We start from the raw sequence: 26,521 nt of genomic DNA, 5'->3' as shown, positions 1-26,521 counted from the left end.
AGTCATTAATAAATCTATTTAATGGAAAAGTTTCTAAATATATGCTAAATATTCCTCTGTGTATCCAGGAAATAAAACAATAACAAGGCATCAAGTGAAAATAAGATAAAACGTTTTATTTGATTTGATTGTAATGTAAAGTCCAGTGAAATATATTAATTTAAAATTTTTTACTATTTAGCTCCTTTGACATTTGGATAATATTCAAGTAACATTAATTTTCTACTATAATGTTTCAAAAACTCTGTTTCAGTTTTAAAAGATCTTTATGTATAAGCAGTATATTAAAATATGATGAATACTTTAAAAGAATAAGTAAGATTGTGGTTGGAATTATCTAAAGATAAAGGCCATCTTCATAATTTGTGCCTAAATATATCATTAATAAGACATGCCTGTTAGGTTAATTGGTAACTCTAAATTGCCCTTAGGTGTATGAATGAGTGTGTGTGTGGTTGTTTGTGTGTTGCCCTGTGATGGACTGGCGACCTGTCCAGGGTGTACCCTGCCTCTCGCCCATAGACTGCTGGAGATAGGCACCAGCTCCCCCGTGACCCACTATGGAATAAGCGGTAGAAAATGACTGACTGACTATATCGTTAATAACAAAACTTAAATGTATAAAATATCCTTAATAATAAAAATGTCAATAGATGTGATGTTTTGTTTACAGGCTTCTACCTAAACTTTAATTAAATAAAAAAAATAAATCAAGAGCTAAAACCTGTACTACATACCCTAAAAGCCTACATACAGCTGCTTTTCCAGACTTTGTTATCTTGTTGTGGTTTTTCCAGGCATCTTACATTACCCTTTATTTACAAGCCAGCCATTTATTTACTCCTGGGTCAAAATCATTAATTAATTTTACTTGAGGACTAAAATTATGACTTTAGCAAGATTATCTCTTAAATGTGGATAATTAAGCCAACCTAGTATGATTATTATGCAGCTACACAGATGCTACAATTCTCTAACCCTTATTTCATCTTGTTATAATAACAGCCTTCTTTAATCAAATATCTTATAATAGCCAGACAATTTGAGCTGATTTGTGATGCTTCCAGACACTATGCCAACCTTGGAGGCAATCGGATGAAGGCTAAATAAGGACACCACACTTCAGTTAGCAATGCATCTTGGTTTTGCAGGGAAAAAAGCTTGTAAACATGCTTATTTATAGAGCTACAATAGAGGTACTAGGGGAAATGATGAAGCAGAAACATCTGTACAAATCAGTGAGTTTATTTAGAGTTTGAATAATTTAAAAAGTGATGAACAGTGAATCTGGTGTTCCTCTGGCAGACAGGAAACAGCTCTGCACCTTCTTTGACCTGATAACCTGCTGCAGCCATCTAAAGTCAGTTTTGCTACTCATCTCAGGAGTCAGAGACAAACTACAGATTACAGCAGTCTGATTTGCCTCTGCTGTCCTTGATGGGTTTGACTGGGAAGCTTCAGTCTAAGGCACATGTAGCTTTACAAGTAGAAGCGTCATTCCTGAGAGACCTCTTGAACACAAATTAGCAGCTCACGTCAGTCCTACATCAGTCTCTATGGAGACCACAGTTTCTATAAGCTTCATGTACCTTTTAGCATAAAAGTAAGGCCAACTAGGTTTAATATTCGTACCCTCTCTCTCCTTGCCCAGACAGCTGTGCTCGGCAGCTTGAACTCTCATTATCCAGTGCGTGTTCCAGTGCCATAAGCCTGGCAGAGTTTAATCTGTTGCAGCTCTGCAGAAGTCCCGTCCTGTTAATAGAGGCGAGGCAGAGCAAAGCGTCTGGTCTTGTCCCGTCGTCGATTCGGGCTACGGTGCTTTGGATTTCTCTCGTTTTTCATTGTAGACTCGGAGAATGGCCTCACACACAAACTGGAACTGACACTAAACAGAATAAAATAAAATAATATTAGCAGTTAAAAGAGTTTTCTACAAGAATAACGTCAACATGGTCAGTAGACTTCTTGAAAGGCCATATGACCTTTGAGTTTTGCTCCAAACAAGTCTAAAAGCTTGGTGTACTGGCAGACCTCCACAAAAAACCTGTTTTTTCATGTTGAATACTCAGATGGCATGAAAAAATAGCAAAACAAGTCTACAATAAAATTAATGTCAGCTTATCCAACAGTTAAAATACTGGATCTGAAAAGTAATCAAGGTTTATCCTCTTGGAAAGAAACACACGTGTCTCTAAATATTTATATCCATCCATCCATCCTGAGGATGCTCGGATATTCAAGATGGCACCAGGTCAGGGAATCAACAAACAACTGGGATGTACCATGCATGGAATAACTCCTCTATAAATAGGTTAAAAAAAAAACTGACTTGAGAACGTTATCAGCTGGAGAAGAGAAAGTGATACAGTTGAAAATTTCTAAATAAAAAGTTGCAAATTTTTTTTTACCCATTTTTGAAAGTACCTAATCAGCAGGAACCGTTTGGGTGCAGATTTGCAGTGCTGTGATAATATTATTGCCACCTTGTGAAATCATTAAGTAATTGTGATTAAACCACATTTTCTTGGACTAGAATCATTAGCTACACCTGATTATTGCCTTATCTGTATAATTTAATCCCTTAAATAGAACCTGTCAGACCACATGAAGAAGGCTAAAAGATTTTAAAAGCCACACGTCATGCTTTGATCTTAAGATATCCATAAACGGATTAGAAACAAAATCACTGACATTTCTCCATCTGGAAAGGGTTATAAAGCCATTTCTAAGGCTGTGGGAGTCCAGAGAACTTCAGTGGGAAACATCATCCACAAATTGGCAAAGAGGGGGGCTGAATTGATGCCAACTGAAGAAAAGCTTAGTAAATTGGTTTCTATATCTACTTTTACAGGATGGGACTAAGATTAAGAAACACTCTGAATGGGTTTAGAGTGAAACAAAGGATGAAAATGCAGACATGCAACTCATGCCCACGGTCAAATATGGTGGAGGCTCTGTGATGCTGCGGGCCTGTTTGTCATCCAAATACCCTGGGCATTTTGTAACAGGGCATGAAACCATGAGCTCTTTGAAATACCATGACATTTTAAACAGGAACCTGGTAAACTCTTACAGTAAACAAGGCAGGAAGAGGACCTAAGTTTATTTTGCCACCACGGACTGTACAGAGGATGATAATTGAGGTTAGAAAAAACAAAAAAACATTTTCAAACGTCACTGTTAGAGAACAGCAGCATTATTTCAGTGGGATTTTATGCGACAAAAAGGGATTTTGATTTTTGATTTTTTTTTATAACACATTTTTACCAAGGCTTCCAATAGTTGTGGAGAGCACATTATCCCTCTTATTTTTAATACAAAAACAGACAAATGTCCTCTGACTGCGCATGTTGTTATTACGGATACAGAAAGACGTGAGGGAGAACCTGAGGAAGTCTTTATCAGCACATCAGAGGGCGAAGCCCCATGGGCCTCGTTCAAAATACGGGTGATGGTGGTAGCCGTCAAGCCAAAAGGAACAAGCTGCAATTTTCTCAGTACGAGTAATGCTCTGCTGTCCCTCACTGAGGCACTACATAGCCTGGCTTCCTGCCTCAAATGCACGACTGGAGTCTCTCATCTTCACTATAATACCTGAGCAGTCTATGAATTAATGAGAGTCAGCGACAAGGAGGATTTTTCCTCCCTGTCTTTGAAAAGTGCTGAAGGTGTTTTATAGAAAATCCTTGAGCTTGCAACTCAATTTTCACTCTTGCAGGAGTTCTTTATTAAACCACAAAGATGAATTTTTTAAAAGAAGTCAAGATCTCAGCAGAAGTAGAAAGAAAATATGATGAAATACATTCTTACTCTCACTATTCCTGATTTATGGATGTTTTAACGGACTCGAAAGTTTGCGATTATTTTATAACTCATAATTAACTGAAACCGAAGAAAGAAAAAAAGTTTTGCCCAACTTATTGATATTCCCCAAATACCAGTGTCTTGCAAAAGTATTCATACCCCTTGACCTTTCATTTATCTTAATTTTGAACCCACCAACTTCCATATATTTTAGGTTTTTTGTGATAGACCAACACAAAGCAGTTCAGAATTATGGAGTAAAATAAGGATAAATGGTTTAAATGTGTTTTTACAAATATTAATTTGAAAAGTGTGGCATGCATTTGTTAAGACAAAGCTATGGTAAGTCTTGTTTGCCATGAGACATGTAGGGAAAACATCAGTAGACATCTGGAAGAAAGTTGTTAAAAGAGGCTGAAAGTAAAATTTATGGCTTAAATGCAAAAGGCTGTGTTGGGGATACTAACGAATGGTTTAGATCAAATCATTTTAATGTGTTACTATGGCCCAATCAAAGTCCAGGAAAATACAGTCAAGAATCTGAGGCAAGACTTGAAAACTGGTGTTTAGGGATGCTATCTAACCAATGAGCTTGGGCTAGTTAGCATAAAATAATGGGAAAAAGGTTTATGCCTCTATATTGTGTCTGCAAAGCTGGTTGAGACAGTCTAGGAGCTGCAGGATTTAGAAGTAGTGCATATTTGTGAAGTGGAAGGAAAATTATTCATGGATTCAAAGATTTTCACTAGTAAATGCCTGGCCTGCATTTCTATTCAGCCCTCCTGATTCATTACATTTCATTAGTAGAACCACCGTTAGATACAAGACACTGTATCAAAACAAAACCTGCATTACTGTGAGGGCATTTGTAATGTGAGAGAATGACTCCTTATAATTAAAAATGCTGCCTTAAAATTAAGCAGGACACATAACACAGCTGGGGGTGATCATCATGCAGCATAATAAAGAAATTAATGAGCCAGAGAGTAACAGAGTCATCGAACAAGCAAGACTTTTGTTTTGTCTCTCAGTACCGTGGTCTGAACCATCATGGCTCGCTGGTCTCTTAGCGTTTTAACAATGTCCAGCGGGAACACCGGCCGACTCTCGTCCATCAGACTCAGTGCCGTCTCCATGGTGATCAGGACACCTGTCCGCCCAATCCCAGCACTAAGAACATAATTAAAAACAAAAAACTGGGTTAAATTTACAGGACATGCTGGAAAAAGTATGAGCCAGCGGTGTTCAATTAAACGTCCTCCTCATATGTTACCTGCAGTGAACCATCAGCGGTGGCTCTTTGCCTTTCCTCCTCTCCCTTACTGAGATGATGAAGAGCAGGAAGTCCGAGGGGTCGTCGGGTACGCCGTGGTCTGGCCACGCAACATACTGCAGGTGTGTGATTGCACGCTCCTCATCTAACTGAATGTTACAAAAGACAATTATACAAACATGGAGTTGTTTTAAAATGCAAGAGTACTGTGCAATAATAATCTAACATGATAAATGTGTAACCTTTGGAAAATATCACCCCTGTAAGACTGAAACAGTCCAGGTAAACATCCACAGGAACACTAAATGAGATTAGGAAGCAATGAGATGTAAACAGAGGATAGAGGGAAAGACTGGAGCTAAAAAAAACAAAGGAAGGCTGGGGAGGAAAACAGCTGACTTTGGAGTTTCTAATAGGCATGTGGCCTGCAATTCCATGCAGGGATTAATTTGCTCTGCCAGAGGAGCAGATGGGCCCACACAGCGGTATCTGTGTATGCATGTGTGCACACGTTCATATTTCACGCCTCCTTGGGTGTAATCTGTTTATTTACCTGTTCACCATGGAGGCTGATGCGGAAGGTAGCACCTTTAATCTGATCATCTATCCTGATACAACCAAACAGATAGCATTCCCACAAAATGCCTCCATAGACCAGCTCATTTGCTCCCACAAGCAGCCAGAGGGGTGGAAAATTAGGAGAACACACCGATACACAGGCTCACCCACACACAGACAAAAGCGCCCACACGGAAGTGACAGCATGCCAGGCCTGGCCTGCAGTGAGCTCTGTTATGTGACATATGGCGTGAACATGCTACACAGCGCTGCAACGTACAAAGAGAAATGCTCCTTGTTTGACTATGCTCATAATACACAGGGACATGAAAGCAGGTGTGCAGCCAGGGCAGCAGCTGACAACCGTTTCATTGATTATTTATCCAGGAAAGTCTCAAAGGAAGGAAAAAACACCTCCAAACTGCTCTCACTCAGCACCGGAACTTCATTGATAATTTGTCAGAAATATTTCTGTTCATAATTCGACCTATAAGCTCAAAAGTCATTGCTGTACATCATAATTTCCCTACAGGCAAACAGACTTCAATATTTTCGATTTGGAGCATACCAGACGTTTACATACACTGTAAAAAATATACTTTTGTTTCCTCTCACTGTCTGACATTAAATCAGAATAAATTCCTGTTTCATGTGAGCGAGGGTTTCCTAAATGCCTTCTATTTGCTAAATGCCAGAATAATTAATAGATTATTTTAAACTTTCCATAAATTAGTATTTCTTAGAGTCGCCTTTGACCTGTAAGACTTGGGTGAAATCTTTTGGGTAGCCGTCCACAAGCTTCTCACAATAAGTTGCTGGAGTTTGGGTCCATAGATGCTGTCTCGCTCACACACACCTTTTCATCCCAGTCCACAAATGTTCATTTCTAGTGGTTTAGGGGAACACGTTTTATATTGGTGTTTTACAGCGCTTTACCTCTGTATCAGACAGTCATTCTTACAGGAAACGCTTTCTTTGCTCTCTGTACGGGTCTCACATGGTAAGATGATTTGTGATGCACAGTACCCAAACTCCACTTCCTGGGTAAATATCAGTTTGTGTGTAGATAAACTCCAAATGCAAAGGTGATGAAAGTGTTTCAAAAATAGCATCAACATAAGCCGCTTCTGAGATTGGAACCGTTTTATAACGATATAAGCCCTCTTGGACAAGGTTGAGCTTCAGCCTTTGGGACAAACTAGTTTACATTTACACTAAACAAAAACTTCAAAATTCTCAACTGTCCATTTAAGGGCTCTATTAGCAGAACTGTCTACTTTCTCATATCTACAAACTAGATTTTCGCCCTTTAATGCATTTAAATTATTCTAAACTCAACAGAAGAACCAGTGTTGTGTCTACTGGGTAAAACAAAATACATTTTAAATTGGAACATTTTATGTCTCTAAGGTTCTGTGTCAGATATTTGCTCAGTTTCTTTCTTATTTCTTGAAGACATGACTGTTCACTTGCTGTAGATACCACTTAGGGCCTATAACAATTGTTTTGTCATTCATTGTTCTCATTTTCTTTAAAACACACACTTTCAATTATGCTGTCACGATCGGATCAAGGGATTGGGCATAAAAAGAGTGAAAAGGCAGCCAAAGTTCAAAAACCTTAGAAGGTCCTCAGAAAGCCTGAGGATATATGGGTCAAGATTAATTTAAAAGATTAAATGAAAGGCAATAACAAAGACATAAGGAGTGGTTTGTATTTGGAAATAATCTACAGTTTAGCGTGCAATCATCCAAATACAGTACCTGGCAAAACTTTTCATAACCCTTGAACTTTTTTATATTTGTGAAATCACAACAGCAACCTGCATTGTATTTTATTTATTGAAGCTAAATAGAGCCTGCACCAGACTTGGGAATGGGGTGGAGGTTCACCTTCCAGCAACACCACAGCCCTGGAATGGCTTAGATAAAAATACATTTGTGGCTTAGAATGGCCTAGTCAAAGCCCACAAATAAATGCTACTGCATTTAAAATCTGCAACAAGATTTGCTCTCCATCTAATCTCACAGAGCTTGGACTATTTTGCAAAGAAGAATGTACAGAGGTTGGACAATGAAACTGAAACACCTGGTTTTAGACCACAATAATTTATTAGTATGGTGTAGGGCCTCCTTTTGCGGCCATTACAGCGTTAATTTGTCTTGGGAATGACATATACAAGTCCTGCACAGTGGTCAGAGGGATTTTAAGCCATTCTTCTTGCAGGATAGTGGCCAGGTCACTACGTGATACTGGTGGAGGAAAACGTTTCCTGACTCGCTCCTCCAAAACACCCCAAAGTGGCTCAATAATATTTAGATCTGGTGACTGTGCAGGCCATGGGAGACGTTCAGCTTCACTTGCATGTTCATCAAACCAATCTTTCACCAGTCTTGCTGTGTGTATTGGTGCATTGTCATCCTGATACACGGCACTGCCTTCAGGATACAATGTTTGAACCATTGGAAGCACATGGTCCTCAAGAATGGTTCGGTAGTCCTTGGCAGTGACGCGCCCATCTAGCACAAGTATTGGGCCAAGGGAATGCCATGATATGGCAGCCCAAACCATCACTGATCCACCCCCATGCTTCACTCTGGGCATGTAACAGTCTGGGTGGTACGCTTCTTTGGGGCTTCTCCACACCGTAACTCTCTCAGATGTGGGGAAAATAGTAAAGGTGGACTCATCAGAGAACAATACATGTTTCACATTGTCCACAGCTCAAGATTTGCGCTCCTTGCACCATTGAAACTGACGTTTGGCATTGGCATGAGTGACCAAAGGTTTGTCTATAGCAGCCCGGCCGTGTATATTGACCCTGTGGAGCTCCCGACGGACAGTTCTGGTGAAAACAGGAGAGTTGAGGTGCACATTTAATTCTGCCGTGATTTGGGCAGCCGTGGTTTTATGTTTTTTGGATACTATCCGGGTTAGCACCCGAACATCCCTTTCAGACAGCTTCCTCTTGCGACCACAGTTAGTCCTGTTGGATGTGGTTCGTCCTTCTTGGTGGTATGCTGACATTACCCTGGATATCGTGGCTCTTGATACATCACAAAGACTTGCTGTCTTGGTCACAGATGCGCCAGCAAGACGTGCACCAACAATTTGTCCTCTTTTGAACTCTGGTATGTCACCCATAATGTTGTGTGCATTTCAATATTTTGAGCAAAACTGTGCTCTTACCCTGCTAATTGAACCTTCACACTCTGCTCTCACTGGTGCAATGTGCAATCAATGAAGACTGGCTACCAGGGTGGTCCAATTTAGCCATGAAACCTCCCACACTAAAATGACAGGTGTTTCAGTTTCATTGTCCAACCCCTGTAGGTGTCAGTAGATGTTCGGATTTTGGTTCTTTAGATGTACAGCTTGGTGTTGGTCTTTAAAATCCCAATAAAACACGTAATTTGCCTGGTTGCACTAACTGAAAACTTCAAGGGGTGTAAAGACCTATGTAAAGACTGCTTATGGCAATTGTATTAGCAGTTTTACCTTGTTGTGCCTCAGAGTGAACTGCCTCGTCACGTACGCCAGGTTGCACTCCTCAGAGTGACACTTCACAGACAAGTGGCCGTAGTTCTTCACCTCCGGCGGATGTGGCCAGTACTGGTGGCACTTAGTCTGCAATACGTGTGACATCATCAACATACGGCGCTAGTTCTCACATGAGTCATGGCTCAGGAAAAAGTTTATCGCTGCTGCGCTCCCGCTCTCATGAAATCAAACTCATATTCAAAAAGCCTGTTCTGATCCACAGGGTGGCCTGGTGGACAAAAGCAATTCATCAGCGGCAACAGGATGAGAGCTGAGAGTCAATGCGTGTACGCATGTCTGTGCACAGGGAGGGAAAACTCTGGACACTTGATGAGATTCAAACACGATCGATTAATGAGAACATCTGGTTTCTAAGCAACAAGCAAGCTGAGACAGAGGCACGCTCAGGTTCTCCCTCTACTTCAGATTATTTATCTCATCGGCATCTGGCTCACGATTGTGTTCAGCTATTCTTTACACCATGAAACCCTGTAATCACTCACAGCTGTGCCATCTGATCATTGTTGTGTGCAAACATCTCCAGTGAACCCCCTGTTTAATCACTGTAATCAAAATTAAACTTGACACAGCATGTAATAATTTGCCAGTAGTGCTGCACTAATTGCTATGATAATGTATTGCTGATATTGGGTTGCATAATTTTAGGAGGTTTCTCCAAAACTGTGGCTGTTCACTGCTTGTAAAAACAAATAAAGCATGGTATACCCGTCCCCTCTCTGTTAGAGTTGTAAGCATGATGATGGTGTGTGTCTGTTGCTCCCATACAGTTTGCCAAAAGTGAGTGCAGGTCTGTGGAAGTGGACCCTGAGCTGCAATGTAACGTAAGCACACATCAGACTCAGGAGGCGCCACCTATGAGACATACACACACACAAACACAAGATGAACAGGATGAGTTTACACTAAAAGTGAGACAGGGACAGGAGACGGTTTTGAGGTGAGTGATGTTCACCGTGACATGGCTGGCATTGATGTAGTCTTCCTTCCCCTGCAGCACCACCCTGGTGTCATTGTCTGCAAGCAAAGCAGGACAGCAGCAGGTGAGGGTCAGAACATTCGAAATTCAATTTCACGAAGAAGCAGAGAAGTGGATGCGCAAAAGCAAACTGGCATGCAGACACAGCAAGGAGCACTTACAAGGCAAAACGTCTCTGTAGCGGTTCTTTTCCTGGTTCTCGGGCTGCCTTGCACAGCACAGGGACAAACCAGGCTTCCTCTTGTATAAATTCTAGGAATTACAAGCAGGCCAACACACACAAACATGCATGTAAATGCACACAGAATCATACACACATAGGAATTAGAAGAATTCAAGGTCACCTCTGCTTTTATGAACATCATCCAGCTAAAGATTAGGGGCAACATCTGTCCTAACAGCAGCACTTAAAAGGAGAGGTGCACCGAGAAATCAGCTGATTTTTAGCTTGATCAGCCCTGACTTGCGACTGCCCGGTCAGAAATTCAAAAATCCAATATTTTTCAGATCAGTGAATGCATCATTCTAAGTGGGCTCTTCATTGTGGAAGCTGTGAGTGCAGAAGGCTCAAAGCTAGGTGTTAGGTGTTTTCAGCATCAGCGAGATGTTTAAAATAAAGTCAGATGAAGCACAGAGATGTAAGACTGGAAGGAGTAACATGAAGTTGCATTGTTTACTCCTTTTAAGCTTCAACCTGTCTGTCTTCGAACATATGCTGGATCTGGAAATGCTGACAGCCTTTTCGTAAACCCCAGAGCGAAGGTAAGAATATACGTTCTCTAGGGAATACATACAGAGGTTTTAGTGATGCTAGTCACTAATATGACATGCTGGAGTCAGTTTGAAATGTCAACTCCTAAATCCTTTTGTTTAATCTAAATAATCAATGTCCGCTCACAGCAGATGGGACCGAATTTTGTTTTTAAAGTATTGCTTTTAAAGAGAAATCAGACTGAGATAAATCTGGTATCAGTAGGTCAAAGTTTCATAACACATGGAAATTAACATCTCTACTTAAAATGCTTAGTATGGTTCTACACAACTAAGTGGGACAAAATTAATCCAAACACACTCGCTTTTGTGTTGTTTTGTTGCCGTGTTAAAAATCTAATTTCTTTTGAGTCTAAATTTAAATACCTCAAAATGGAAGGATAGTGTGCCTGACTGTATTCCTCTCTCTAGCTGTTTCATTGACTCCCCCAGCGTGGTGACCCGCTCCAGCTGACCTGGTGACTGAGGCTTGTTTTCCTGTGCAGGGATGGTGAGCGAAAGGGCAGCGAAAGACAGCTGCAGCTGAGGCATGACTCGGCCCGGCCCTGGATCACAAGGACAGTTCAGCGCTGTGATTAGCATTCATTTGCATCTCTTTCCTTCCATCTCAGCACTTTTCTCCCAGGACCTACACACCTTTACGTCTGATGAGCAGAGCCAGCTGTCTGGAGTGCGACTCTCGGCTGGCTCGTATGAACATGACGACCTGGTCGTGCGTGTGCTCGGAAATGTCCCGACCGTTGATGAGTACCACCAGGTCTCCCTCCTGCAGTCTGGGTTCAGATCGACCTGCCTAGAAAAAACAACACAGAAGAAACAACACAGAAGCTCAAAATCCAATTTCACAAACAAAACATTTATAATCAACTACTTTAGAGTCACAGTTTGTCTTCAAAAGAACGAATAGGGTTTTTTTAAGTTAACTGTCTTAATTCTTATTTAACAGAATCTCAGGTTAAGATGAAGTCAGCAGTCACCAATACTGGCACCACAAACAATTCCAATTACATAAATTTAATTGAAGAATTTATAATTCATAGTTTATTATTTTATAAAGTCGGTCAAAGTTCTTAGGAGTTTAGTGAGTAACTTTCTGTTTACCTGGGTTGTAATTATGATATGACAGAGGTCATCAAAACATCTCTGTCCAATCAACACAAATGTAAATGTGGAGTTTGCTGAACTCGACCGGGACTTAAACTTGAACCATGTGCTTTTGTCAGATGCGAGTCGATGGTGATGGACAGATGCGATTTGATGGCGATGGAGTTCGACTGCTAACTGCCAAGTACTGCAGAGGATCTGTCATGCTCTGGGCCTGTTTCTCTTCAAAAGGCCCCAGGAACTTTGTTGAAGTGCATAGCATCATAAAATCTTTGAAATACTGGAAGATCTTTATGAAATCCCCCCCGACAGTAATCCTTCAGGATCTGATGGCATTCATCATGCTCAGTCATTGTTCAGTGTTCTCCTGATTATGGACCCAAACACCAACATTACCGAATGTTTCTTAAAAGTAATCCTGGATTGTTCTTTGACCTTGCAGCAAATTACACTGCCATGATCTTTGCTGGCCAAAGACTGCTGAGGAGACAAACAATGGCTTTAAATTTCCTCCAGTTGGACACAGTCTGTCTGAGTGAGATGTGGTTCGACTCTGAACTCTTTGAGAGCGGTTTTGTAACCTTTTCCAGCCTGATAATTGTAATCCACAAATAGAAGAAAAAATCTCATTTGTGTCACTGTAAAACTAGCATGCATTCTTAAAAGATCCATGCAAAATAATTCCCTTCAAAACATCAATTTATCTAAATAAAACTGGGTTCTTTTCTATCTGCTTTAAAGACTTTCACAAAGTCTTTTGATGTTTTGTAGTATTTTGTGCAAAAGCATATACAATACAATCTAAAGAAAATACAACATGCTATCGATCTACTACAGCTTCCTGATCCAGCATACAATGAAGAAACTACAGTCTGTTCTTACCGGGGAGTCCGGTTTAACATGTGATATGGCCAGAGGCATCTTTTGATCCACTCCACCCTGGAAAGAGTCCAAAAACTTAATCAATTAGAGGACCAGTTAATAATAAAATGTGTATATGCGACGTGTAAGGAACACAGAGACGTACCTTTACATTGAAGCCAAATTTGCCATCGTGGTCTGGAGTGATGCATATCAGCATCAGGTCACCGTCACCGAGTGCATCCTGCGGGAAGAACGTGATGAATATGCAGACGGAATGGGCGCGCAGTAAAGAAAAAGTGTTACGGTGAAAAAGAAATACTTTATTGTAGTGGGGCGGGCTGTCGTCTTCTCCTATGCTGTCGTCAGGTTGCAACAAACCCTCGCCAGGTCCTTGATTCTTAGAACCAGCAAAGCTGAAAGATATAAACTATATAAGATTACTCTGAGGCTACATGGTTCATTACAGGGCAGCTGCTTTTTTTCTACAGCTTTTTTTCTGCCACATTTTTACATCTTCTTACGTTACAATCACAATACTTTTTTTTTTCTTTAGGTTTTGTTGCGGCACTACTGGCCATTAGTTTCTTATTTTTGAAAGTGAGCTGACAGAAAATGGAGTGGAGAGAGAATGGAAGGACACATAGCAAAGGTCAATGGGCCAGGATTCGAATCCGCGACGGGCTCAATCGAGGACTAAAGCTTCCATATATAGGTTGTGCGTTCCACACCCGAGCCTCAATTTTATTGTTGCTTTATGTGATAGACCGGCACTAAGTAGAGTGTCAATATGAAGGGGAAGGAAAATGACGTATGGCTCCTAAAATATTTCACCATTACAAATCTGACAAGCGTGGTGAGCAATTACAGCTGCTTGTCTTTAGGCGTATGTTTCTACAAAGTTTAAAGATCTAGAAACTTTTATCCAGTCTTTACTAAATAACTCAAGATAAGTCAGACTGGATGGGGAGCATTTGTGAATGCCAAATTTCAAGTCTTTCTACAGATAGTCGATTGAATTTAGTCTTTGACTGGACCATTCTTACATGATTCTGCTATGATTTTAACTCAGATTTGTAGCTTTGGCTGCATGTTTAGGGTCGTTTTCCAGCTGGAAGGTGAACCTCTGCCCCAGTCCTTTGCGGCCTCTAAGAGGACTGTCCTGTATTCATCTCCATCCATCTTCACATTAGTTCTAACCGGTTTCTTTGCTAAAGTAAAGCCTCCCCACAGCATGATGCTGCCAGCGCCATGTTTTACAGTGGGGATGCTGTGTTCAGGGTGACGTGTAGGGTTAGTTTTCCATCACACAGCATTTTTGCATGTCGGTCAAAAACTTCAGCTTTGAGCACCTTCTTGATGGTGCTAATGTTCTCTGACAGAGCTCTGAGGTCTTTACAAAGAAGCTGTATAATATCTATACGGAAATTACATTACATACAGGTGAACCTCTATTTACTAATTAGGTGAATTCTGAAGGTGATTGGCTGCTTAGGATTTTATTTAGGGGTATTGGAGTACAGGGTGTTAATGCAATGTACGTCACCCTTTTCAGATTTTTATTTGCTAAGAAAACTTGAAAGCTTTTTTTTTTAACATTATGCAGTAATTTGTGCAGCCTATGACATAAAACCCCAATAAAAAAAACACTGATATTTGCAAGGCACTCTGTGTAGGAATGGTTTCTGCAATACTGACTAATGAGGTGAAGTGTCTCCTTCACTCTCCTTGCTGCTGGCCACAGAGGTCCTGTATGTGTAGAAGACATCCTCTCCCTCTGACATGTCTTTCAGGTCCGTGCTGAGCTCCACCGATGATGGGCGAGGCTTTCTGATCTCATGGCGAACGCGGGGACTCCTCCTGCCATACCAACATATGACGTGTAGTTTAAGCTTTTTTTTTGAGAACATTTTTGCTGCAGTTAATAGCAGCGGTTTTACCAGTTGGGGGTTGATGGCGGTGATCTGGAGGGAAGACTCTTGGTCTCGAGATGCTCTGATGAAAGAGACCTACGCAGAACTGGGTTCCACACCATTCCTCCAACAACCCTCTGGCACACCGGACCACTGCCATGAAGGAGTCAAATGTTTAGAGAGCAGCAGCTTTTAAGTGAAAATCAAGCAAATATATGAGATAAATTGAAGGCTCACTCCTCAGTTTTACTGTTGCTCAGGCCCAGGTGCTGTGTTATCAGCTTTGTGTACCCCTTAACTGTGCTGTTGTTGTATTTGGGGCTCCTGCCACTCCGGCTGGAGGAGAAGAAGGAGTGGTGATCGACACAGGACCGCCATAAGTTCTTACAAGACTTGGGGCAGGGCAGGATAAGAGACACCTCACAGTCTTGGGTCTCCCCCTGAAACACAGAGTTAGGAGTCTTTAATGTAGCACCACCATTCTGGGTCACATTATCGCTGTATTTCAACAGAACATAAGCTTGCTCCATTTGTAGCTGCAAATAAAACTGTGCAGGGTTCTCAATGTTTTTCATGTCAAGATTCAATGCTTTTGCAGAATCAGGCTCCCAATCCTTATGAGCCATTTTCTCAGATATAAACACAAAAGGTTACAATGAATCTAGAGAGTGATCAGGCTTTAATGAAGAATGGAACCTGTGATGGATAGACGGACGAACGGATGGACAGACGGAAAACAGAAGAATGGATGGGCAATGGACAGATGGACAAATGAATGGATGATGGACAGACAGACCGAGACGGATCCTTAAGACCACATGCAAATATTTTTACATTTTGTCCTTTTCCATAATTATCCAGACCTGGAAAATGAAATTAATCAAATTCAGAACTTTTTCCTGATGTTTTTAGACTCTGTAGGAACCGTGGGCAGCATTTTATTCTATTTTCTACACATGAATAATCAGTTTTCACACACAGAAACAATGCCATATGGAAGGCAATAATAAATTGTGCATCTCATTGATGAAACTACATTTATTCAGAGCCCATCTTTGAACGAGCAGGAACATATAAGTGAAGTCAGAGACTCACGTGTTTACGTTTTAGGTGTACAACGATGCGTCTCCTCCTATAAGATATCTTGATGATATTCCCCCTGTATGGAAGAGTCACATTTGCTCAAAAGAAATGCATAAACAAGGTGACAGATGAGCGGCGGCGCTACTCACCAGGGGAAGAAACTGGAGCAAATCATATTACAAAACATTGCGACACCACTCGAAGCCAAACCCACCATTAGAGGTGTATCGTTGGTGTCCTGACAGACAGAAAGATGGGTAAAATTAAGAAAACATATTAGCAATTAGTGCAGATTTTCACACTAATGCTGCTTAAATTTGGATCAACATTTCAGTTTGCATTGACAATGACTCATTCAAGGATTTTTTATTTACAGTGCCAAAGTTCTTGAATGAAAAACCAAAGGCTTTTGCTCACAAGGGGAGTTTTGGTGAGAAATCCTAACTAACCAAGAAAACTTTCCTCTAATTTATTGTTCAGAAAAAGCGCAAAATGTTCTTACCAAATTAAATCATAATTAAAGTAAAATTACCGTTGCAGCATGTAACTCCACTCCATACAGCTCCAGCGTCCGTGCAGTGTTGAGAAAACACAGCTCCGCCTCGCTCTGTTTAAGCCCCCTAAGAACACACTCACACAGTCACATTCCACAATAGGAATTGCGCAACAAACCTGCTGTTTTTTCCATTAGAGGTACCAAACTTACTTGTGTTGCGGATGAAGATCTTCCACTTTAGAAAGGAAGTCTTCGTCCTGTTCGGGGATGAAGTGGCACTTCGAGAGGTACCCAGGCTGTCTGGACGGACAATGATCCCCCATCTCCGCTGCAGGTGGTGGAAAGAGACACTGAGCATCCAGAGGGAGACATAAAACCCCACCAGCACACACCTGGGTATCCCAATGTCTGGTTACTGTAAGACAGCTGCTAAATGAAGGCACTGAGAGCAGCCTCCCAGGTGTAATTACGCAGACAGCTATCAATGAGTCATTATTCATCCGTTTTTATTTTTTAGAGAGATGGGACTCACACTGCACATCGTAAGAAGCCAGCACTACAGCTGCACTCAGCGGGCACTGCAACCTGCAATCAGATGCTGTGATTACACATAGCACGCTCCACACCTAAACAAATACTGAGCGCAAGGGGACAAGGAGACGCTCATTATGAAGCAGGACAACTGACCGTCCTTCCCTGATGTCACTCCTGATCTGGAGGAAGTACAGGTGCCTACAGGAACAACAAAAGAGGAACTTTATCAGCCCTGTTTTCCATAACATGAAAAAATAAAAGAAATCGCTCTTTGACATGCTGATGGTTGCTGAGCACAACAGCAGCTCAGCCATCCGAGGATACAACTACACTGAAATGTTTCCACAAATATTGACAGAAAATGTAGTTTGTGTCTCCAGTAAAATATCTCAATTACAACAACAATTTCAGCGTGAACAGTGTGTACCAATATGTCTAAAATATTCAGTGTTTTCTGAAAGAAATAAGTTAATTTCATTTCACAGCTTTTAGTCATTGTATATGTGCACAACAAAATCAATGCATTCACTTTAGTGCTCAATAAAAAATTAAACACACTACAAAAATAAAATACTGGGAAGTTTAAAATGTTTAGAAATAGTATAAGAGCAGAAATCTAACCTAAATTATAGCTTCTCAATGAAATAAAAACATAGAAAGTGACAAAGAATCTGAGTACTCCATATCAAATATCTGGTACTAAAAGGTGTTTTTTTCATCTCCACTACCCCAAACCTTCATCCTCTGGCTCTCAATTACCCTGAACCCTTAATCTCCTGTTTGTTTGTTTTCCCATAGCTGTTTATGCAACACAGAGCAGGCTACTCCTCGAACTGCCTGCAGTAATTGCTCTGCTTCGGACATTGCCACTACCTCTATAACCTGGTAACTGGTTAACTTCCAATTGCACAACTGGAATAGCCAGCTTGTTCATGTTTGCAAACAAAATTTAAACTTACTCATTTTCTTTTTATTCAGCTGAAGAGACAACGATGCCTCCAGCAAGAACAGAGGCAGGAAAGTCATTAATTTCTGACTAAATAACAGCAGTAATAATCTAAAACATGAGCAAAATCACTCAACATTTGAGGAATTCTGTAACTATGTATACATATTTTCCTGATATGGTGCAGCACTACTAGTGCAGCAAATACTACAGCACTACTATTTCCTAAGGTAAATGTCTATCTGAGTTTTACCATGATAGTTCCAGTAAAAAGCCCTCAGAAAACTACCCTTATTCCTGTAAAAGATTCCTGAATTGGAAATGTGCCACAAGAAGTTAAATGGCACAATATGACCTCACTGATAATTAATTTCTTATGTTTTAGTGTCGCTTTATTTTATGGCAATACCTTCAGGATCCAAGAATTTTATTAACATTCATCAAACACCCTGATCACCTTCTCAGGGGTGTAGTAGGGGCTTTTTCCAACAAACCCTTTGAACAAATGGAATAAAACCTTAACTAGAAATATTATCTAGCTAAGATGGCTGAACTAAATAAATGCACAAATCCCTAGTAATCAGAGGAGTTATTCTGTAATGCTTCGGGCAGGTTTAACAGCCAGAACCAAAGCAAATACTTCATTAAAATTGGTATGAGTGAGTTCAACAAAAAATGAAAACAGCAGATTTAGGAGGAAAACGTCACACATGGAAAAACACCAAACTGAGAATGGATGATGATCCTAAACATCTGATTTGACAGTTGTTTCTGGAAGAATGGACAAAAATCCAGAAGACCAACAAAACTGGAATGCTTTTAGCCAGCTGTCATACCAGTTTGCACCCTTATTTTACCATTTAAATACTGAAGAAATGTTTCTTTTTAAAAAAAAGAGATTTTTAAGAAACTACTACTTATGTGGCAAATTATAGTACCAAACCTTGAACAGGCATCATCTAAGCTTAGTCACGGTAAGGTTTACTTGTTAAATAATCAAGTTTCAGCAACGTCAAAGGGAGCATTTTAATGCCGCCAACAGCTATTCAATCAATTATATTTATGAGCAGCTTGAAAGTATCAAATCAATATGTGAACCAAGCCTTTTAACTGTTAACAATAATCCATTTACTGTGACATATTACTGCTATATTCTGACAAAGGTGTACCAACCTGGTCTGCTCGTGCTGCAGAGAGTTGGGATCAGAAATGAAGAATCGTACTCTGAAGTTCAGATAAAAGGGGGGCACGAGACCTGCAGAGATTATCACACTGTGAAAAACAGATCTATATCTATATTTAACCAGAACTACAACTCTCTTTTCTGCTACACTCCCTCTCGTTTTTGCATTTAAATGTAGATAGCACAGATGAGATACCTTTTATCTGCTTCTTCAAGGGCTTCTCTGGCTCCAACCATCTCTACAAAAAGGAAAATATTCATTAGCCATAATAGCTATTCCAGGCTGTAACAAATAACATTTATTTATGCACACCCCGTTATTATCATCAACAGCAATCAGTCAGAGAAACAATCTTAGCCCAAATATACAGCAGATGAGGAGTGAGCTCACAGGAGAGAGCGTGTTGGCTGTGATGGAGGCGATGGCAGTGCTCGACTCTCTGATCTGCAGACTGAAGAGCTGCTTCTCCTGCAGGCCCAGGTGGTTGAATACCAGGTCCAACAGAACCACGCCTTCATCCTGCTTCTGAAAGATGGCAACAGCAAACTGGAATCACAGCCAGCCAAACCGTCCTGGTTCAGCTAACGCATCCTCCGGAATCACACTGTTTATGATAAAATGCTGTTTTCTGTTTGTCTAATTGTTCTTTTTGGTGTTCGTCAAAGATTGAGCTGAGGTAATGTGGAAATATCGTGGCTTTGTGATCGCCTCCTGTTAAAGTGCCAAAGAATCCAATTTAGGGTGCAGGTCATTTCGCCCTTTGTCATTTGACAGCTTTTGATTGTTTCATACCCAAATCTATTGTCGACACAACACTGGCATATTTCTGAAGTTTAGGAGATTTTTTTAAGTGACTTAGCTGAGAAAAAGAAATCTGGAGATAGTGAGACACTGGCATTAAAAACTGAGTAAATCAAGCGGTCCCAAGAAAAAACATTTGAAGACCTTCGGAAAGCAAGAAAGTCTGGCATCTGGTGTCAAAATCTGGGGTCAAAATGAGGAATGACTCAAAATGCTTACACAATGGTGTATATTACACGCTTGCTGACCAGTAATATATATCTGTACATCCTACCACCTCCCCACAGCCTGAAAACCCTTCTGGTTGAAGGATGACGTTCTTTCCATAGAAAACCAAGTTCTCAGATTTATGACAGAATACAGGATTTATACAATTTAACAATTTATCAATACAGCTTACGTTTAAGATTAAGACCTGAGAATGACACCTGCAGCAGGAACATTATTTTTCCTGTTGGTAATTGTGGGCTTTTTTGTCTTTTTATTTCTAAAGAACTCCATCTGTGTTTGTCAGTGTTTAAGATAAGCAACCTTCAGTATTTATAGAGCTATTTTCCACCTGCAGTACTGCTAAATTAAAACAAAAACTGTAACCAAATATAAACTCTAGAAAATGTATTTGGGGCGCGGCGCTGATGGTGTAGGGGTTAAGTGCGCGACCATATACGGAGGCTAGAGTCCTTGAAGCGGCCGTCCCGGGTTTGAGTCCCGGACCCGGCGACATTTGCCGAATGTCTCCCCCTCTCTTTACCCCTCTTTCCTGTCTGCCTACTGTCAAAAAATTTAAAAAATAAAGCCACTAGTGCCAAAAAAAAATCTTTAGAAAATGTGTTTGCTTGGTGGATAAGATAAAAGAACTTCAATTTTATTTCAGTTATGTTTTTAGAAAAAAAAAGAAAGTAACACTTGAAAAAAAATCATGGATTCCACATTTATGGAAAATGAAGGAAAACAATAGCCCTTAGCTTACCACCTAATTACAAAGTAAAAAATATAAATATTGCCTGTACCATTGGTGTCATTCTGTTGTGGAAATGTGTTCTTAAGGGCCACTGTGGAGGGCTCTGAAGAGCTGTATGTGGTCCTGGATCCGCAGGCTGCAGACCCCTGGGCTATGTCCTCTCAAGCCCCCCCAGTCTGGGTCTGTTTTCCCCTCCACTGTCACCCACATGCTCACATTGTAATGCTAATGAACTAAAAAAAGGTTGTGTTATTTATTTTTACTGAATTTATTTAGAATTATTTATCCGAACTTGTGGACTTCCTCTTTGTACAGCACCTTGTAGAAAGATTCACTGGGACTAAATGCTACACAAACAGATGGAGCTGAATTAAAACTGAACTGATATGAACTGACACAATTCTTACATTTTGAGAATTAAAGCAAGTAAGTAGATGATACACATCCAGGCTGAAATTTAATTTCCAAATGGTCATAAGGAGCAAATTGCTTTACTGAGATAGCTGTTTTATTTATCGCTCTTAGAGATAACCCACAACTCATCTACATCCTCCTCTTGTCTTTCCTCAGACTCTGTTACAGGAAGAAGACTCAGATCTCAGGGTGACCTTGTTCAATGGAAAATACAGAAAACACAATGTTCTTGCTGCAGACAACGCAGCAGTCCTCTATGTATGCGGTAACAGAACCCTCTGCATCCTGTCTTCCTTATTAAACAGTACAGAATGCTTAGATTTAGATCCTTCCCACACATTATAACCATATTATTAGTATGCAACATCCTAATTGCAAACATCTGCTTGGATATAATGATTGGTGGGCAGCTATATATCTTGTGTGAGGCGTTTACTCTGTGTGTGCTGCAATTGTGTGGAGGAAAATGCTTTCAGAGGTCAGAGGAGAAGATGGCAGAAAGGCAACAGAAATTCAGTTTATCACTTGTTACAACCAAGGTATGAAGAACAACGTCTCCTGAAGTCAAACCTTGATGCAGATGGGCTACAGCAGCAGTGGACCAGTCCTGTTAGCTAATAACTGGAAACTGAGGCTACAATTCACACATGATCACCACAATTAGCTAACAATAGATTGGAATAACGCTGGGTCTCAATAACAGCTGCAACATTCAGATGGTAAGGTCATAATATGGTGCGAGCAACATGAAAGCATAGCTCCATCCTGCCATCAAGAATTCAGGCTAGCGGTGGAGATATAATGGTGTGGGGGATATTTTCCTAGCACCCATTGGAGCCTTTATTCCCCCACTGCACATCATTGCTGCTAACCACATCAGTCCCTTTATGATCACAGAGTACACATCTTCCGATGGCTACTTTCAGCGCAAAAAAGCTCAAAACATCTCAAACGGGTCTCTACAGCAAGACACTGAGCTCTCTGGGGCAAAACAGTCTCTAGTAAGATGCACCTAATAAAATGGCCAATAAGTGCATACAAAGATGTTGAAAAGAGCTTGTCCTAAAGAGGCAATGTTGTGAAGACCTTTTTTGTGTACCAGTATGTGCAACACATGTCATATGATAAGCATCTACAAGCTGCAGGAGGAGAGTGTGTCCTTTAAACTAGGTGGGAAGTGGATCATTGGGGGAAAAAAAGGAGAGAAGACTGGCAGAGAGATGGATCAGAGCACCATATAACCTGAGATCCACAGAGGAATCAGTGCGTGTTTCCACATGTTACGTACACTGACTCTGAAGGTCTCAATGGTGCCGTCCAACAGCTGAACAAGGCAGAGCAGGTCCGGCTTTGGCATGTCTGTTACCACGGTAACCCCTGCCTCCCTCTCAAGTCAAGATAAACACGCCGCCCTCGCCTCGCCACCAAGAGGGGACCTGGACACACACACACAAATTACCACAAAAGACTGTCAGATGTTTCCAAGCTGCGGTCCTTCCAGTGAATGTGCCTCCCTTGGGATGACACTGCGCTGTGAGTAATACATGCTGCTGGCTGCAGCATCAGCCTGAAGTGAGTAATGCGCTGTGAATGCAAAGGAGTGACTGACTGTGTGTAATCTCTTATTATTTGGCCTGGGTCTGAACATGTCTCTTCTCTCTCTCTTGCTCTCTCGCTGCGTCTCTCCGCCTTTCGAAAGCAACTGAATGATAAGAATGTTAAACATTTTCAGATTTGAACACGCCCCATCACCAGCAGCAGCAGTTTTGCTGGGAGCAAGGCAAGTACATAATAAATACATTCACTACAGACGCCTGCCCTGAAAGTCTGAGGTTATCCATGAATGCATATGTGTGTGTGTCCGTACATCTGTCCTGTCTTGAATTTCCAGGTGGGTTGATCTGGCTCCAAGCACACTTTCTGGAAAAGACACAAGGTCTGAGTTAATGTTTGAACACAGTGACACACTCTGAATATATTAAAACTGAGCATGTCCCAGTTGCGTGGCTTTTTTTCCACAATAAACCTCTCACAGGCACAAATAGGCCTACATTATAAAGTTGGTTATTATGTGGACATTGTGATCTCACAGGCTGCTTTGCATCCAATCATGAGGACGTGTTTGTCTAAATTTAACAAACATATATTCTAGCTTTAGTTTATAAAAAATATGAAATTTCCATCTGAACGAGAGAAACGTGTTAAAATCACCCTGTTAGAGTAAAACCTTTAGTCTGGGCTGCTTTATTTTACATGTCAGCAAGTAAACAGGGCCGATCTGAGTGTTCCGGGCCCACATTTGAGTTTCCAGGCTTTCGGTAATGAACTCTGCTGTAACCTCACTGTACTTTGAACCACAACGCGAACATAGAACCTGTGAACAGCCCGGACTCCCCTACAGCTACACCCAGGCAGGCAGGAACACTCCGCGGACAAACTTTCCTCCAACCACGGCGGGGCTCGCTACAACAGCTCCGGCCAAGTTCAAGCTTCTTCTGGGAACAGAAAGAAAACGTTATAAAACAGTAAAATTAAGCGGTACTACCTCGGTGGTGTAGCGGCAGACCGAGGTTATATCCTTCAGAGTGTCCGCTGTGAGGAACTCGGGACGGGGCGCGTCGGATAGGCCAGGTAGAGTTAGGTAAATATCCGGGACAAGTTTCACATCCCTGGCTGCGGTGACTCCGCGCGGACCCGCCCCTGCGCCGGGCGCGCTCCCGGTACGGGAGGCCTCCAGAGCGCGCAGGAGAGGAACACAACAGAAGAACAACCCTGGTCCTCATGGCATGCTGTCCCTACATGTTTTACATGTTTCTCTGCATTAACACATCTGATTCTAATTGATGGCTGATTAACAGGCTTTTGCTGAGCTGCAATCATGTGAATGAGGGGGTATTAAAGCAGGGAAACATCTAAAACATGCAGGGCAGTGATCCTTGAGGGCCAGGGTTGAAAAACACGGCTGTTGAGACATATGAGGGGACATCCAAGACATATTGCATACTGCCACTGTCACAAACATGTAATTTTCCTTTCACATACATCTGTTTGGCCTAACACATACATACCTCTTACTTGGATGTACTTTACGTCTTGCATATATTTACTTTACCTCAATTAATTGTTATTAGCTGCTTGGTTTTGTTAGTATGATTGCTAGTACTATTAGGTATTAGAGCCAGCCTAAGAGAATTTTTTCTTTTTTTTTTTACGAGAATAAAGTAGTCATTTTATGAGAACTCTGACAAGAAAGCACAGTCTTCACCTTGGGTTAAAATGAGGAATGTTGAGCATTTTGTGAAGTTATACTTTTGTATCGGTTTCACCAATAGGAAAATCTTTTAGGACATCCGCATCAAATTATTATCCGGACTTTGAAACAATTCTGCAAATGACTGTGTCTTTTTCCAAGAAAGAACCACACAGACTTGGAAGAAATTGCTTCTTTAATAGAAGAGGAGCTGTGTCATTACGACTTTATTCTCATATTATTACAACTTTATTCTCACAATGCTATGACTTTATTCCCATAGACCTAATATTATAACTTTAATATCGTAATGTTTATTAATATTAATATTAATGTTTATTTAATATTATTAATAATGCTTTATTCTCATAACCTCCAAAAAATCTTATTTGTCTTAGTCTGGGTCTAATACTCTGTCGTATATTAAGGTACGCAATCAAAGCTCAAAGGCTGTTTTTCTTCTGAAGAGGTTAAACAGTGTTGCTTTTCAGGCATAGGCTTGACAGACACTGATATTATACTCTGTAGTTGAGTTGGTTAATTACATCCTTTGAGTTATACTTTAATCCAGCATCTGGACTGATTCCTTGTTGTGAGCATTAATACATTTTTCTGTCCATTGTTTTTGGGATATTTAAGTCGTTATTGATACCGAGTTAAGTCTTGGCTAACAAGACAAACGCTGAACTATTGCGCAAGCCCATAAAAATCCACACTTTTTTGACCAAGACATGTTCATACACTACTCTCACAGAAGACTTGTTGCTTTCAGCACACACAAGCCATCATAAATTAATGCAGCGTTAAAAGCTATTTGTTTGTATTCCTGTGGGATAGGACTAAAACTGAAACACTCTTAGTCTATTGCCTAATTGTTCATTTCTCATTTTGTCAGGTTGCAACCACAAACCTCAGTGTATTTTATTGGGATATTGTGTAGACCAAAATAAGGTATTGTCTTGTGAAAAAAGTATACATAATTTTAAAACAAAAATAATTGTATTGTATTCACCCACCTCGTACTCGTACTCGTACTCGTCGTCTTCCGCTTATCCGGGACCGGGTCGCGGGGGCAGCAGACTCAGCAGAGACGCCCAGACGTCCCTCTCCCCAGACACCTCCTCCAGCTCCTCCGGGTGGAGCCCAAGGTGTTCCCAGGCCAGCCGAGAGACATAGTCCCTCCAGCGTGTCCTGGGCCGTGTCCTGGGCCTCCTCCCGGTGGGACGTGCCTGGAACACCTCCCGAGGAAGGCATCCAGGAGGCATCCGGTATAGATGCCCGAGCCACCTCAACTGGCTCCTCTCGATGTGGAGGAGCAACGGCTCTCTACTCCGAGCCCCTCGCGAGCCACCTTTACTGCAAAATAAATAGAGTTGACCAGAAGTCACCTAATCAATGGACTCCACTTGTATGTAATCTATTGTCAGTACAGGTCCAGCTGTTCTGTGAAGACCTCAGAAGTTTGTTGGAGAACATTAGTGAACAGACAGCATCATGATGACCAAGGAACACAACAAGCAGATCGGGATGAAGATGTGGAGAGGTTTAAAGCAGTGTTAGGTTATAAAACAATATCCAAAACTTTAAACATCTCACAGAGCACAGTTCAATCCTGAAAACCAACCAAGACATGGCTGTCCACCTAAACTGACAGGTTGGGTAGGAAGAGAATTGTTCAGAGAAGAAGCGGAGATTCACAGTTCAGCTGGGAGGAAAATCCTGTGAAAGAAAATTATAAGAAAATTATAAGAAGTCCTGTTTGCAGATAGCCACAGCCTACAGTATGTAGATGACACATCAAACATGTAGATGAAGGTGCTTGATTTATATATATATATAAATCAGTTAACACTGCACGTGACCACAGTTAAACATGGTAGTGGCAGCATAATGCTGTGGAGATGCTTTTTTGTAGCAGGAACATGGAAGTTGGTCAGAACTGCAGGAAAGATGTATAGGACAATACTGGAGGAGAACCTGTTAAGGTCTGCAAAAGACTTGAGACTGGTCCACCTTCCAGCAGGTCAACAA

The 26,521-nt window shown here is 41.1% G+C and overlaps 1 protein-coding gene across 3 annotated transcripts; it reads right to left on the bottom strand.

Moving 5' to 3' along the window:
* Positions 1 to 1,229: 1,229 nt before the first annotated feature.
* On the bottom strand, positions 1,230 to 24,795 carry ptpn3 (protein tyrosine phosphatase non-receptor type 3). Of its 3 annotated transcripts, XM_047360603.1 has the most exons (27): positions 23,786 to 23,874; positions 23,108 to 23,160; positions 22,529 to 22,676; positions 19,455 to 19,589; positions 19,260 to 19,302; positions 19,054 to 19,135; positions 17,088 to 17,132; positions 16,933 to 16,985; positions 16,611 to 16,728; positions 16,437 to 16,524; positions 16,054 to 16,142; positions 15,917 to 15,980; positions 15,059 to 15,261; positions 14,849 to 14,974; positions 14,607 to 14,768; positions 13,231 to 13,324; positions 13,075 to 13,152; positions 12,930 to 12,986; positions 11,580 to 11,736; positions 11,310 to 11,488; positions 10,334 to 10,424; positions 10,149 to 10,210; positions 9,902 to 10,048; positions 9,134 to 9,262; positions 5,078 to 5,226; positions 4,839 to 4,974; positions 1,230 to 1,885 (listed from the first exon to the last, which is right to left on the bottom strand). In XM_047360603.1, exons 3-27 carry the CDS (start codon positions 22,595 to 22,597, stop codon positions 1,811 to 1,813), a joined length of 2,631 nt encoding a protein of 876 aa, XP_047216559.1. In that variant the 5' UTR covers positions 22,598 to 22,676; positions 23,108 to 23,160; positions 23,786 to 23,874; the 3' UTR covers positions 1,230 to 1,810. The 3 variants fall into 3 exon arrangements, with proteins under 3 accessions (XP_047216559.1, XP_047216557.1, XP_047216560.1); XM_047360601.1 differs by lacking the exon at positions 22,529 to 22,676 and having other exon boundaries at positions 23,786 to 24,795; XM_047360604.1 differs by lacking the exon at positions 23,108 to 23,160 and having other exon boundaries at positions 23,786 to 23,919.
* Positions 24,796 to 26,521: the final 1,726 nt, after the last annotated feature.

The sequence above is a fragment of the Girardinichthys multiradiatus genome, chromosome 3 (assembly GCF_021462225.1).
Source record: "Girardinichthys multiradiatus isolate DD_20200921_A chromosome 3, DD_fGirMul_XY1, whole genome shotgun sequence".
NCBI classification, from domain to species: domain Eukaryota; kingdom Metazoa; phylum Chordata; class Actinopteri; order Cyprinodontiformes; family Goodeidae; genus Girardinichthys; species Girardinichthys multiradiatus.
The sequence above is the reverse complement of the archived record's forward strand: the minus strand, read 5'-3'. Positions and strand labels throughout refer to the sequence as shown.

Bases quoted from the DNA above. Each gene is read 5' to 3' on its own strand.
- ptpn3 (XM_047360601.1), bottom strand. From the start codon at position 24,023: ATGAGGACCAGGGTTGTTCTTCTGTTGTGTTCCTCTCCTGCGCGCTCT. The intron at 16,986-17,087 runs GTCAGTTGTCCT...ATCTGATTGCAG, and splicing joins AGTGACATCAGGGAAGGACG to GTTGCAGTGCCCGCTGAGTG. The intron at 14,975-15,058 runs GTGAGCCTTCAA...CCTTCATGGCAG, and splicing joins AGCAACAGTAAAACTGAGGA to TGGTCCGGTGTGCCAGAGGG.